At 44.6% G+C, this 14,124-nt stretch overlaps 1 protein-coding gene across 2 annotated transcripts in view; it reads left to right on the top strand.

Annotated features, from left to right (window-relative positions):
- The window catches only part of LOC127003684 (TBC1 domain family member 9-like), a 49,526-nt gene that overhangs the window by 20,326 nt on the left and 15,076 nt on the right, over positions 1-14,124 (top strand). Inside the window, exons 9-14 of one of the 2 annotated variants that reach the window (XM_050870610.1) lie at positions 2,887-3,007; positions 4,213-4,433; positions 4,968-5,071; positions 7,833-7,945; positions 8,834-8,990; positions 10,758-10,961. In XM_050870610.1, the coding sequence (XP_050726567.1) occupies positions 2,887-3,007; positions 4,213-4,433; positions 4,968-5,071; positions 7,833-7,945; positions 8,834-8,990; positions 10,758-10,961 (920 nt within the window). Of the gene's footprint in view, positions 1-2,886; positions 3,008-4,212; positions 4,434-4,964; positions 5,072-7,832; positions 7,946-8,833; positions 8,991-10,757; positions 10,962-14,124 lie in introns of both variants that reach the window. The other variant, XM_050870609.1, reaches the window with a different exon arrangement.

Genomic DNA, 14,124 nt, shown 5'->3' with positions numbered 1-14,124 from the left:
GTGTTGCTCATGGAGGGAAGGGTGTTGCTCATGGAGGGAAGGGTGTTGCTCATGGAGGGAAGGGTGTTGCTCATGGAGGGAAGGGTGTTGCTCATGGAGGGAAGGGTGTTGCTCATGGAGGGAAGGGTGTTGCTCATGGAGGGAAGGGTGTAGCTCATGGAGGGAAGGGTGTAGCTCATTGAGGGAAGGGTGTTGCTCATGGAGGGAAGGGTGTAGCTCATGGAGGGAAGGGTGTAGCTCATAGAGGGAAGGGTGTTGCTCATGGAGGGAAGGGTGTTGCTCATGGAGGGAAGGGTGTAGCTCATGGAGGGAAGGGTGTTGCTCATGGAGGGAAGGGTGTAGCTCATAGAGGGAAGGGTGTAGCTCATGGAGGGAAGGGTGTTGCTCATGGAGGGAAGGGTGTAGATCATAGAGGGAAGGGTGTAGCTCATGGAGGGAAGGGTGTAGCTCATGGAGGGAAGGGTGTTGCTCATGGAGGGAAGGGTGTAGATCATAGAGGGAAGGGTGTAGATCATAGAGGGAAGGGTGTTGCTCATGGAGGGAAGGGTGTAGCTCATGGAGGGAAGGGTGTTGCTCATGGAGGGAAGGGTGTAGCTCATAGAGGGAAGGGTGTAGCTCATGGAGGGAAGGGTGTTGCTCATGGAGGGAAGGGTGTAGCTCATGGAGGGAAGGGTGTTGCTCATGGAGGGAAGGGTGTAGCTCATGGAGGGAAGGGTGTTGCTCATGGAGGGAAGGGTGTTGCTCATGGAGGGAAGGTGTTGCTCATGGAGGGAAGGGTGTTGCTCATGGATGGAAGGGTGTTGCTCATGGAGGGAAGGGTGTTGCTCATTGAGGGAAGGGTGTTGCTCATGGAGGGAAGGGTGTTGCTCATGGAGGGAAGGGTGTTGCTCATAGAGGGAAGGGTGTTGCTCATGGAGGGAAGGGTGTTGCTCATGGAGGGAAGGGTGTAGCTCATGGAGGGAAGGGTGTTGCTCATGGAGGGAAGGGTGTAGCTCATGGAGGGAAGGGTGTTGCTCATGGAGGGAAGGGTGTTGCTCATGGAGGGAAGGGTGTTGCTCATGGAGGGAAGGGTGTAGCTCATGGAGGGAAGGGTGTAGCTCATAGAGGGAAGGGTGTAGCTCATGGACGCTAATGTTCATAATATGTGACGTCTGGTGACTTAAGCACACTGGTGACTTAAGTGCACTGGTGACTTAAGTGCACTGGTGACTTAAGTGCACTGGTGACTTAAGTGCACTGGTGACTTAAGTGCACTGGTGACTTAAGTGCACTGGTGACTTAAGCACAGTGGTGACTTAAGTGTTCCTGACGGCAGAAAGCTAGACATTGGAAAAGCCAAACACGGCCTTGCCTGCGTGACGTGCCGTGGGCGGGGCAGAGGCAGGCGATGGTGTACACCCCTCGGCGGACTTAATTGTTACAGTGTTGCTGCGCCACATTCTACACCTTAATAGCTAAACCATCAAAAACAACACCAAGTACAACAATTTCTTCTGATGTTTTTATGTGTTGATCTTCATTGGCATTGCTGAATACATCGTTTCCCCTTTTTCCTCACCCGAAGCATCTCTGGTGAAAGTGAAGGTTGTAACGGGCTTGTCGGGGGGCGTTTAAAGGGTGTTGATTAAGACTTCACCTTCCTTAAGCGCTGAAGTCTTAATCAACACCCTTTAAGCAAGCCCGTTACAAGGTTAGACTCGTTCAGAACACAAAAAAAACATGGGATAAAGCTTGTCTATATAGTGAAATGCACACTGGTCCTAAACTTCAGTATTACCGAATGTATTTTTGTCCCTGAGCCAATAAAATCATGGGTGCTGGCCGGCCGTGGTCTGACTGAGGATGTAAACACCTTAATAGCTAAACCATCAAAAACAACACCATGTACAACAGTTTCTTCTGATGCTTTTTATGTCTTGATCTTCATTGACATCACTGAATATATCGTTTCCCCTTTTTCCTTACCCGAAGCATCTCTGGTGAAAGCGAAGGTTGTAACGGGCTTGTCGGGGGGCGTTTAAAGGGTGTTGATTAAGACTTCAGCCTCCTTAAGGCTTAATTAAGCTGAAGTCTTAATCAACACCCTTTAAACGCCCCCCGACAAGCCCGTTACAAGGTTAGACTCGTTCAAAACACAAAAAAAACATGGGATAAAGCTTGTCTATATAGTGAAATGCAGACTGGTCCTAAACTTCAGTATTACCGAATGTATTTTTGTCCCTGAGCCAATAAAATCATGGGTGCTGGCCGGCCGTGGTCTGACTGAGGATGTAAACACACGCAACCCATGTACCATCTCGCTTTTATGGAAGAAACTTGCCTCTACATGCTTTCGTTTTTTTGTCAAGAAACACTAATTAAGACATATTTCACGTCAATATAAAGAAGGTTGTGAGATCTACACCACCTCCATCAAGGTTGTAACGTACATCCTCCTGACACCTATTTTATAACCTCCCGGATGCTTCCTGAATTCGGGTGTAAGGGTCGGACGCTGCACCTCGGCCTCACAACGTTGTAAGGCTGGTATTTCAAGACTCCTTCCCTTCTCACATCATCTCTTTCTAACTGTCAAAGAGGGGGTCAGTCGGGTTCTGATGAGTGTTTCTTTAGGTTCACGGTACAGAGGAAGGGTCAAACTACCACCAGGGTCATAAAACTACTCCTGGAAATGCCCACAACTCCCGCGACTCCTGTATCATGTTTTGCCTGTGATGGAGAAGATTGTATGTTTCCCCTGTTATCCGGAGGAGGAGGAGGAGGAGGAGGAGGAGGGAAGGAATGCGAAAATTGATGAAATATATATCGGAATAGGTACATGTGTGTATGTGTGTGTGTGTGTGTGTGTGTGTGTGTGTGTACCCATGCCACATCTTCTCCCTCCAGATTGCCACTTACGGAAAAGCTGGACGGCTCAACTTCCTGCTGTATGTGGGCGCCCTACAAGAAGTCCTACATTAGCGGAACACTCAGCATATCCCTCAACTACATCTGTTTTGAGAGCAGGGTAAGGCGCGCACACACACACACACACACACACACACACACACACACACACACACACACCTTGGTCATTTATCTATTATCTAGTCTACTCGTGATGTGACCTAACCATCTCCACTCTTTATATTTTCAATTGTTTTGAGGTTATCTTCAATATATTTTTGCCTGTTTCCTAATCCATGGGGGGCTTCGTGATGCAGTGGTTAGCACACTCGGCTCACAACCCGGGTTCGATTCCCGGGTGGAGTGGAAAGATTTGGGCGGCTTTTCCGATACCCTACGCCCCTGTCCACCCAGCAGTGTACTAGGTATTAATCGGGGGTTGTGTCCCGTCTCCTGGGGTCTGTTCCCTTCTCCTATAATTCCTTCCCCTTCTGTCTCTCTCCAGCATATGACCACAGATGTTGCGCCGACTAAACCAAACTTTCCAAACTTTCCCCTTCTGTCTCTCTCCAGCATATGACCACAGATGTTGCACCCACTAAACCAAACTTTCCAAACTTTCCCCTTCTGTCTCTCTCCGGCATATGACCACAGATGTTGCGCCCACTAATCCAAACTTTCCCCTTCTGTCTCTCTCCGGCATATGACCACAGATGTTGCGCCCACTAAACCAAACTTTCCCCTTCTGTCTCTCTCCGGCATATGACCACAGATGTTGCCCACTAAACCAAACTTCCCCTTCTGTCTCTCTCCTGCATATGACCACAGATGTTGCGCCCACTAAACCAAACTTTCCCCTTCTGTCTCTCTCCGGCATATGACCACAGATGTTGCGCCCACTAAACCAAACTTTCTAAACTTTCCCCTTCTGTCTCTCTCCGGCATATGACCACAGATGTTGCGCCCACTAAACCAAACTTTCCAAACTTTCCCCTTCTGTCTCTCTCCGGCATATGACCACAGATGTTGCGCCCACTAAACCAAACTTTCCAAACTTTCCTCTTCTGTCTCTCTCCAGCACATGACCACAGATGTTGCGCCCACTAAACCAAACTTTCCAAACTTTCCCCTTCTGTCTCTCTCCGGCATATGACCACAGATGTTGCGCCCACTAAACCAAACTTTCCAAACATTGTACTCACTGCTCAAGCTCTGTACAGCTTTTCAAAATCAATGACCTGCTCTCTCGCCCTCTCAATTACCCTTACTCTTTCCAGCATCCACTCAGCTTTCTCCCCTGTCAAACCCTGTCAAACTCATCCCCAGATCGCCAACCTTGTCAGTGTGGTTTGCCCGCTACGAGAGGTTCAGAGCGTGGAGAAGGCGGACAGCATCAAGGGCAACAGTGATGTGAAGAATGTTGTGTTCGTCTGCACCGCCCAGAACTCATCCCTGTCCAATACCTTCCTCTTCACGGATGTAGGAGACAGGGACTTCGTCATCAACAAGCTTTCGGAGATGCTGGGCAAGAGTATCCCAACTAAGAAGTACGTATGAGGCTCTAATAGAAGGGTACGAGGGTGATATACAGACCACAGTAAAGCTTTTTTTTATTTTCTGATTTTTTTGAAGCCCGTCATGGTGCAGGCAAGTGTTTATAGTGGTGCCATCTTGCCTGGCTCAAGCTGCCCCCCAGAACTCCTTGATTCACTTGGACGATTTCCCCTAGAGTCCGGGTTGATGGGTGGTCTTCAGGACAGCATGTGGGTAGTTTTAAGCCACTCGGCGGTGACTGAAAAATCCCAGGTGGTAGCGTGGGGATTCGAACCCGCGTCGTCCATCACGCGGTGAATGTGGGCCCAGCACGCTACCACTCAGCCACCGCCTACCCTGTGCTGATGAGTGGCTGTGTCCCCTCTTTGCTTGGTTACTAAATATCCCCCTAACAATTATCCTCCTCTTAGGGGTCAAGCAAGCAAACCATAGTATTACATTCATCAAGTTAAGCTTTTGTATTGGAAGATTGATAACTTGATAAACAAACACACAACCTCAGTTTACTCACCCCGCCTTCCCAGCAGTGTGGTGCCGGACGGGATGATGGTGGTGGGTGGCGAGCGTTCCGCCAGCCGCTCGAACTCAGTGAGCGAGGACAAGAGTGAAGTTGTCAGCCTCAGCAGCCTCAGTGAGTGGTCAGCGTGTTGAGTGCGCGTCTCACCCAAAAAAAATAAAAAAACGACAACATTTTATTTTTTATTTTTTATTTTTTTATTACAGCTGAGGAGACAGTTCAAGGGGGTAAAAAAAATATTATAAAAAAAAAAAAGCCCGCTACTTACCACTCCTGAATGAATTATGAGACCGAGACGAGAGGCCACCTTCCAGCCTGCCCCACTAAACGCTTCTCTTCCTGCCTCACAGGATGCCGGGTTCCAACCTGTAAGGAATGGAGCCAAACCGAAGCAGGCAACCAAGGATTTACTGACCCCCACTACCTTCAATAGGTTCCAGGTGCTGGCAGACACCATGGAGGATGAGTTCGAGACTCGCCTAGTTGGGGACTCCATGGTGCGTGGCCAGCTGGTTGAGTTCTGTGGTCGTCCACCAAACGGCCGCAGAAAACGTTACTGCTATCCAGGTGCCAGACTGGACGACATCACCGCAGCGTGCGATGATGTCACGAGAAATGCCGACCGAAACTCCCTCTTTTTCATTCACGCGGGGATGAATGACGTAAAGACAACCCTTTCTGAGGAACTGCTTGAGAAATACCGCCGCATGATCAAGCAGTATAAACGTAAAACGCATGCCAGTAACATCATAATCTCAGGAATCCTCCCGAGGGTCGGTGCCGAATCTAGCTTTTACAGTAAGGCCTTCAGCACAAACAACAGACTTCAGTCCCTTTGCTCACAAGAAAACGTCCAGTTCGCTAACTTGTGGAACAATTTTTACTACGATTCAGACTTGTTCCTTCCTGATGGCATCCACTTAAACCCTGTTGGAGCAGCCCGTTTCGGGAGGCTGCTCCGTGACCAAGTGGCTCTTCCAAAGCCAAAAACGCGGAGGCGAGAACACCAGCAGCTCCACCGTGAGGGAGCACTCAACCATAAAACTCCCGACTCAAATCACATTAAAGCTTGCTATATGCTAGAGCCTCGTAACAAATTTGAAGACTTAGAAGTCCTCGCAGCTACACATCATTATCACATCATCGGAGTCACAGAATCTTGGATAGACACTTCAAATAGAGATTTCATTGCGGAATATAGATTACCGACAGACAGGGTTGAGGCGTTATCTCTTATATCCACAACTCTCTCCATCCAGTATCCGTGAAAACAGATATTATAACCAATGTGAACCACGGTCTTCATTGAAATTAAAAATAAAATCTCGTAAAAATCTTGAAGAATATATAGCGGAAACAAGTAAATCTAATCCTAAAGAATTTTTCAGCTATGTAAATAATAAAAAGTCACTCACTTGTGGTATCGGACCGCTTGCTAATGAAAATGGTAACCACAACGATGAAAATGAAATGGCTACAATCCTAAATAACTTTTTCAGCATCCGTGTTACCGGCGCAGATTGTTTATCACCTCAACCGCCGGAGGTTAGAAGGACCGAAAAGATGTTAAGTGGCGTGCTCATCGTAGAAAGTGACATTTTACGCACAGTTGAAAAGATTAAAGTAAGCAAAGCTCCTGGTCCAGACAAAATTACCCCTAGGGTCTTAAAAGAAATCAAACATCAAATTTGTAAACCGCTCTCCATCATATTCAATAAATCTTTAACAGCTGGAAAAGTTCCGTCGGATTGGAAACTTGCAAATGTCACACCAATTTTCAAAAAGGGGGACAAGTCTCATCCAGGAAACTATCGACCAATTAGCCTGACATCTATTGTTTGTAAGTTAATGGAGACTATCATTCGCGACAATATGGTGAAAAACTTTCCAACTGTTCCCTTCTATAATTCCTTCCCCTTCTGTCTTTCTCCGGCATATGACCACAGATGTTGCGCCCACTAACCCAAACTTTCCAACTGTTCCCTTCTCCTATAATTCCTTCCCCTTCTGTCTTTCTCCAGCATATGACCACAGATGTTGCGCCCACTAACCCAAACTTTCCAACTGTTCCCTTCTCCTATAATTCCTTCCCCTTCTGTCTTTCTCCGGCATATGACCACAGATGTTGCGCCCACTAAACCAAACTTTCCAACTGTTCCCTTCTCCTATAATTCCTTCCCCTTCTGTGTCTCTCCGGCATATGACCACAGATGTTGCGCCCACTAAACCAAACTTTCCAACTGTTCCCTTCTCCTATAATTCCTTCCCTTCTGTCTCTCTCCGCATATGACCACAGATGTTGCCCACTAAACCAAACTTTCCAACTATTCCTTCTCCTATAATTCCTTCCTTCTGTCTCTCTCCGCATATGACCACAGATGTTAAGCCCACTAAACCAAACTTTCCAACTGTTCCTTCTCCTATAATTCCTTCCCCTCCTGTCTCTCTCACGCATATGACCACAGATGTTAAGCCCACTAAACCAAACTTTCCAACTGTTCCCTTCTCCTATAATTCTTTCCCCTCCTGTCTCTCACCTGCATATGACCACAGATGTTGCGCCCACTAAACTAAACTTTCCAACGTTTCCCTTCTATAATTCCTTCCCTTCTGTCTCTCTCCGCATATGACCACAGATGTTAGCACCACTAAACAAAACTTTCCAACTGTTCCCTTCTCCTATAATTCCTTCCCCTTCTGTCTCTCTCCAGCATATGACCACAGATGTTGCGCCCACTAAACAAAACTTTCCAACTGTTCCCTTCTCCTATAATTCCTTCCCCTTCTGTCTCTCTCCGGCATATGACCACAGATGTTGCGCCCACTAAACAAAACTTTCCACTGAACATACTACAACCAGTCTCTTCCTTGCCAGGCATTAGTAGTGTTTCCGAGAACAATGGCTCCCTGCCCACCGACACCTCAGAGGCTGGCACAAGCACCCTGCCACTGCGGGCCCTGTACAGCGACCCAGAGGAGGATGTTGGGGTGAGTGAGTGAGAGAAGGAGAGAGAGAGAGAGGGAGAGGGAGAGAAGGCTGCTGGTGGGAGAAAATTTGAAGGAAAACAAGAAAGAAGGAGAATTAAAAGGGAGAGGAATATACCAGGCAAGGAAGGGAGGAAAGGATAGGGTGCAGGAAGGAAGGAAGGGAGAGAGAGAGAAAGGGTGGGAGGGAAAATATGTGAGGTAAAAAAAGAAATAAAATGAAAGGGAGGAATTTATTGGGGAAGGACGGGAGAGAGAGAGAGAGAGAGAGAGAGAGAGAGAGAGAGAGAGAGAGTTTGAAGATTAAGGGTCATATATAAAACATTTTGTCGCCCAAGAACACATATTTGACAAGGCTTTCATAGGAGTTGTAGGCATATCCAGGAGTAGTTTTATGACCCTGGTGGTAGTGTGATCCTTCCTCTGTACCATGAACCTAAGAAACACATATTTGACAAGACTTTCATAGGAGTTGTGGGCATTTCCAGGGGTAGTTTTATGACCCTGGTGTTAGTGTGACCCTTCCTCTGTACCATGAACCTAAGAAACACATATTTGACAAGACTTTCGTAGGAGTTGTGGGCATTTCCAGGAGTAGTTTTATGACCCTGGTGGTAGTGTGACCCTTCCTCTGTACCATGAACCTAAGAAACACATATTTGACAAGACTTTCATAGGAGTTGTGGGCATATCCAGGAGTAGTTTTATGACCCTGGTGGTAGTGTGACCCTTCCTCTGTGCCATGAACCTAAAGAAACACTCATTAGAACCCAACTGACCCCATCTTTGACCTTTAGAAACAGCTGATGTAGGGAGCGAAAGCCTCTTATAATGCCGACCAAAGGCAGATTGGCATTCTCCGCAGCCACTCAACTTGTCTCGCCCACACAGGAGGAGGAGCAGAATCGTCGCCGGGAGGAGAACTGGGAGCGTCACTGGGAGGAGTACGGCCGCGGGGTGACCATGTACCGAACGGTGGAGACTCTGCGGCTCGTCCTGAAGGGGCTGCCAGGCTCCGTGCGGCGAGAAGTGTGGATGATCTTTTCTGGTGAGCGTCGAGTCAATGTTTTTAACTAATCTCACTTCAACGTCCAACTTGAATGAGGGAAAAGCAATAGAGGTCATTCTTTGTTGATTTGTACTGTACCATAAGTTGCTGGCTGGCTATCATGTGTTTGAGGATACCCTAAACTTAACCTAACATAACAAAACCCCAGAAATTCATATATGCTTCCTTACTAATGAGACTTTCTATACAACAAAGTGAGGTCATTCTTTGTTGATTTATTCCACAAGTTGCTGGCTATCATGTGTTTGAAGATACCCTAAACTTAACCTAACCTAACAAAACCCCAAACAGTTACTATAGTGCTTGACTCAGAAAATTCATATATGCTTCCTTACTAATGAGACTTTCTATACAACACAGTGAAGTCATTCTGTGTTGATTTATACCATAAGGTGCTGGTTATCATGTGTTTGAAGATACATTAAACTTAACCTAACCTAACAAAACCCCAAACAGTCACTATAGGTCTTGACTCAGAAAATTCATATATGCTTTCTTACTAATGAGACTTTCCATTCAACAAAGTGAGGTCATTCTTTGTTGATTTATACCATAAGGTGCTGGCTATCATGTGTTGGAAGATACCCTAAACTTAACCTAACCTAACAAAACCCCAAACAGTCACTATAGGCCTTGACTCAGAAAATTCATATATGCTTCCTTACTAATGAGACTTTCTATACAACAAAGTGAGGTCATTCTTTGTTGATTTATACCATAAGGTGATGGCTATCATGTGTTTGAAGATATCCTAACTTAACTAAACCCCAAACAGTCACTATAGGTCTTGACTGAGAAAATTCATATATGCTTCTTTACTAATGAGACTTTCTGTACAACAAAGGGAGGTCAATCTTTGTTGATTTTTATTATAAGGTGTTGACTCGTGTTTGAAGATACCCTAAACTTAACCTAACCTAACAAAACCCCAAACAGTTACTATAGGACTCAGAAAATTCATATATGCTTCCTTACTAATGAGACTTTCTATACAACACAGTGAGGTCATTCTTTGTTGATTTATGCCATACCAAAAGTGTCTGGCTATCATGTGTTTGAAGATACCCTAAACTTAACCTAACCTAACAAAACCCCAAACAGTTACTATAGGTCTTGACTCAGAAAATTCATATATGCTTTCTTACTAATGAGACTTTCCATACAACAAAGTGAGGTCATTCTTTGTTGATTTATACCATAAGGTGCTTGCTATCATGTGTTTGAAGATACCCTAAACTTAACGTAACCTAACAAAACCCCAAACAGTTACTATAGGTCTTGACTCAGAAAATTCATATATGCTTCCTTACTAATGAGACTTTCTATACAACACAGTGAGGTCATTCTTTGTTGATTTATGCCATACCAAAAGTGTCTGGCTATCATGTGTTTGAAGATACCCTAAACTTAACCTAACCTAACAAAACCCCAAACAGTTACTATAGGTCTTGACTCAGAAAATTCATATATGCTTTCTTACTAATGAGACTTTCCATACAACAAAGTGAGGTCATTCTTTGTTGATTTATACCATAAGGTGCTGGCTATCATGTGTTTGAAGATACCCTAAACTTAACCTAACCTAACCTAACAAAACCCCAAACAGTTACTATAGGTCTTGACCACATATGTTGCGCCGACTAAACAAAACTTTCCAACATTTTCCATTCTATTACTACCTGTTTTGTGTGTCCATGCCATTTAGCTTTCCTCAACACCCTCTCCCTTATCACACATACACTCCAGGTGCCATCAATGAGCAGGCCACACACCCCGGCCACTATGAGCAGGCGGTGGTGGCCGGTCTGAAGAGAGGAGGGCCGGCCAACGAGGAGATTGAGAGAGACCTCCATCGCTCGCTGCCTGAACACCCAGCCTTCCAGAGTGACACGGGGATTTCGGCGCTGAGGAGAGTTCTGTGTGCTTATGCCTGGAGGAACCCTGCTATTGGTGAGTGTGTGTGTGTGTGTGTGTGTGTGTGTGTGTGTGTGTGTGTACCTACTTATGAAATACAGGGCAAAACAATACCTCTGTTTTTTCCTCTTCAGATCTTAACCTAAACTTAACCTAACCTAACAAAACCCCAAACAGTTACTATAGGTCTTGACTCAGAAAATTCATATATGCTTCCTTACTAATGAGACTTTCTATACAACACAGTGAGGTCATTCTGTGTTGATTTATACCATAAGGGGCTGGCTATCATGTGTTTGAAGATACCCTAAACTTAACCTAACCTAACAAAACCCCAAACAGTTACTATAGGTCTTGACTCAGAAAATTCATATATGCTTCCTTACTAATGAGACTTTCCATACAACAAAGTGAAGTCATTCTGTGTTGATTTATACCATAAGGTGCTGGCTATCATGTGTTTGAAGATACCCTAAACTTGACTTAACCTAACCTAACAAAACCCCAAACAGTCACTATAGGTCTTGACTCAGAAAATTCATATATGCTTCCTTACTAATGAGACTTTCCATACAACACAGTGAAGTCATTCTGTGTTGATTTATACCATAAGGTGCTGGCTATCATGTGTTTGAAGATACCCTAAACTTAACCTAACCTAACAAAACCCCACACAGTCACTATAGGTCTTGACTCAGAAAATTCATATATGCTTCCTTACTAATGAGACTTACTATACAACACAGTGAGGTCATTCTGTGTTGATTTATACCATAAGGTGCTGGCTATCATGTGTTTGAAGATACCCTAAACTTAACCTAACCTAACAAAACCCCAAACAGTCACTATAGGTCTTGACTCAGAAAATTCATATATGCTTCCTTACTAATGAGACTTTCTATACAACAAAGTGAGGTCATTCTTATGGTAAACTTAACTTAACCTAACAAAACCCCAAACAGTCTTGACTCAGAAAATTCATCTATGCTTCCTTACTAATGAGACTTTCTATACAACAAAGTGAGGTCATTTTTTGTTGATTTATACCATAAGTTGCTGGCTGGCTATCATGTGTTTGAAGATACCCTAAACTTAACCTAACCTAACAAAACCCCACACAGTCACTATAGGTCTTGACTCAGAAAATTCGTATGTGCTTCCTTACTAATGAGACTTTCTATACAACAAAGTGAGGTCATTCTGTGTTGATTTATACCATAAGGTGCGGGCTATCATGTGTTTGAAGATACCCTAAACTTAACCTAACCTAACAAAACCCCAAACAGTTACTATAGGTCTTGACTCAAAAATGATTATAGAAGGAAGAGAAGAGAAAATATAGGGAAAGGAAAGGAAAATAAAGAAATGTGAAGGAAAGGAGGAGAAAGGGATTGAAGGGAAGGGAAAGGAAGGGAGAAAAGGGAAGGGAAAGGGAAATGATTATAGAAGGAAGAGAAGAGAAGAGGAGAGAAAATATAGGGAAAGGAAAATAAGATAAAGAAATGTGAAGGAAAGGAAGAGAAAGGGATTGAAGGGAAGGGAAAGGAAGGGAGAAAAGGGAAGGAAAGGGAAATGATTATAGAAGGAAAAGAAGAGAAGAAGAGAAAATATAGGAAAAGGAAAATAAGATAAAGAAATGTAAAGGAAAGGAAGAGAAAGGGATTCAAGGGAAGGGAAAGGAAGGGAGAAAAGGGAAGGAAAGGGAAATGATTATAGAAGGAAGAGAAGCGAAGAGAAAATATAGGGAAAGGAAAGGAAAATAAAGAAATGTAAAGGAAAGGAAGAGAAAGGGATTGAAGGGAAGGGAAAGGAAGAGAGAAAAGGGAAGGGAAAGGAAGAGAGAAAAGGGAAGGAAAGGGAAATGATTATAGAAGGAAGAGAAGAGAAGAGAAAATATAGGAAAAGGAAAGGAAAATAAAGAAATGTAAAGGAAAGGAAGAGAAAGGGATTGAAGGGAAGGGAAAGGAAGAGAGAAAAGGGAAGGGAAAGGAAGAGAGAAAAGGGAAGGGAAAGGAAGAGAGAAAAGGGAAGGAAAGGGAAATGATTATAGAAGGAAGAGAAGAGGAGAGAAGAGAAAATATAGGGAAAGGAAAGGAAGATAAAGAAATATGAAGGAAAGGAAGAGAAAGGGATTGAAGGGAAAGAAAAGGAAGAGAAAGGGATTGAAGGGAAGGGAAAGGAAGGGAGAAAAGGGGAGAAAAGGGAAATGATTATAGAAGGAAGAGAAGAGAAGAGAAGAGAAGAGAAGAGAAAATGTTAGTTACTTCAGCATTTCTTCATCTAAATATGTAAATGATGCTTTTGTGTTTCTGAGAAGATTGTATGTTTCCCCAGTTGTGTGTGTGTGTGTGCGTGTGTGTGTGTGTGTGTGTGTGTGTGTGTGTATGACTTTAGATGACAGGTGTTATAATTACATGACCAGTGTATTCTTGGGTGTTGTAACATTGCTGGAGTGAACATCAAGTATATATTGTCTATGTGTCTGCTGTAAGTTTAGACATACTCAGATGTGGCTATCCTGCCTAACCATTCTGCAATAACAATTAAGATGCAGTTTTAGTTTTCAAAATTACATATATTACTACTTTGAATTACACTCATTACTACTGCCCCTTGTTTGTTTCTGAGTAAGGGGGCTTCGTGGTGCAGTGGTTAGCACACTCGGCTCACAACCAAGAGAGCCCGGGTTCGATTCCCAGGCGGAGTGGAAAAATTTGGGCGGCTTTTCCGATGCCCTACGCCCCTGTCCACCCAGCAGTGTACCAGGTATTAATCAGGGGTTGTGTCCCGTCTCCTGGGGTCTGTTCCCTTCTCCTATAATTCTTTCCCCTTCTGTCTCTCTCTGGCATATGACCACAGATGTTGCGCCCACTAAACCAAACTTTCCAACTGTTCCCTTCTCCTATAATTCTTTCCCCTTCTGTCTCTCTCCGGCATATGACCACAGATGTTGCGCCCACTAAACCAAACTTTCCAACTGTTCCCTCCTCCTATAATTCTTTCCCCTTCTGTCTCTCTCCGGCATATGACCACAGATGTTGCGCCCACTAAACCAAACTTTCCTTCCTTTCCTGTCTCTCTCCGGCATATGACCACAGATGTTGCGCCGACTAAATCAAACTTTCCTTCCCCTCCTGTCTCTCTCCGGCATATGACCACAGATGTTGCGCCCACTAAACCAAACTTTCCAACTGTTCCC

The sequence above is a fragment of the Eriocheir sinensis genome, chromosome 26 (assembly GCF_024679095.1).
Source record: "Eriocheir sinensis breed Jianghai 21 chromosome 26, ASM2467909v1, whole genome shotgun sequence".
NCBI lineage: Eukaryota > Metazoa > Arthropoda > Malacostraca > Decapoda > Varunidae > Eriocheir > Eriocheir sinensis.
The sequence above is the reverse complement of the archived record's forward strand: the minus strand, read 5'-3'. Positions and strand labels throughout refer to the sequence as shown.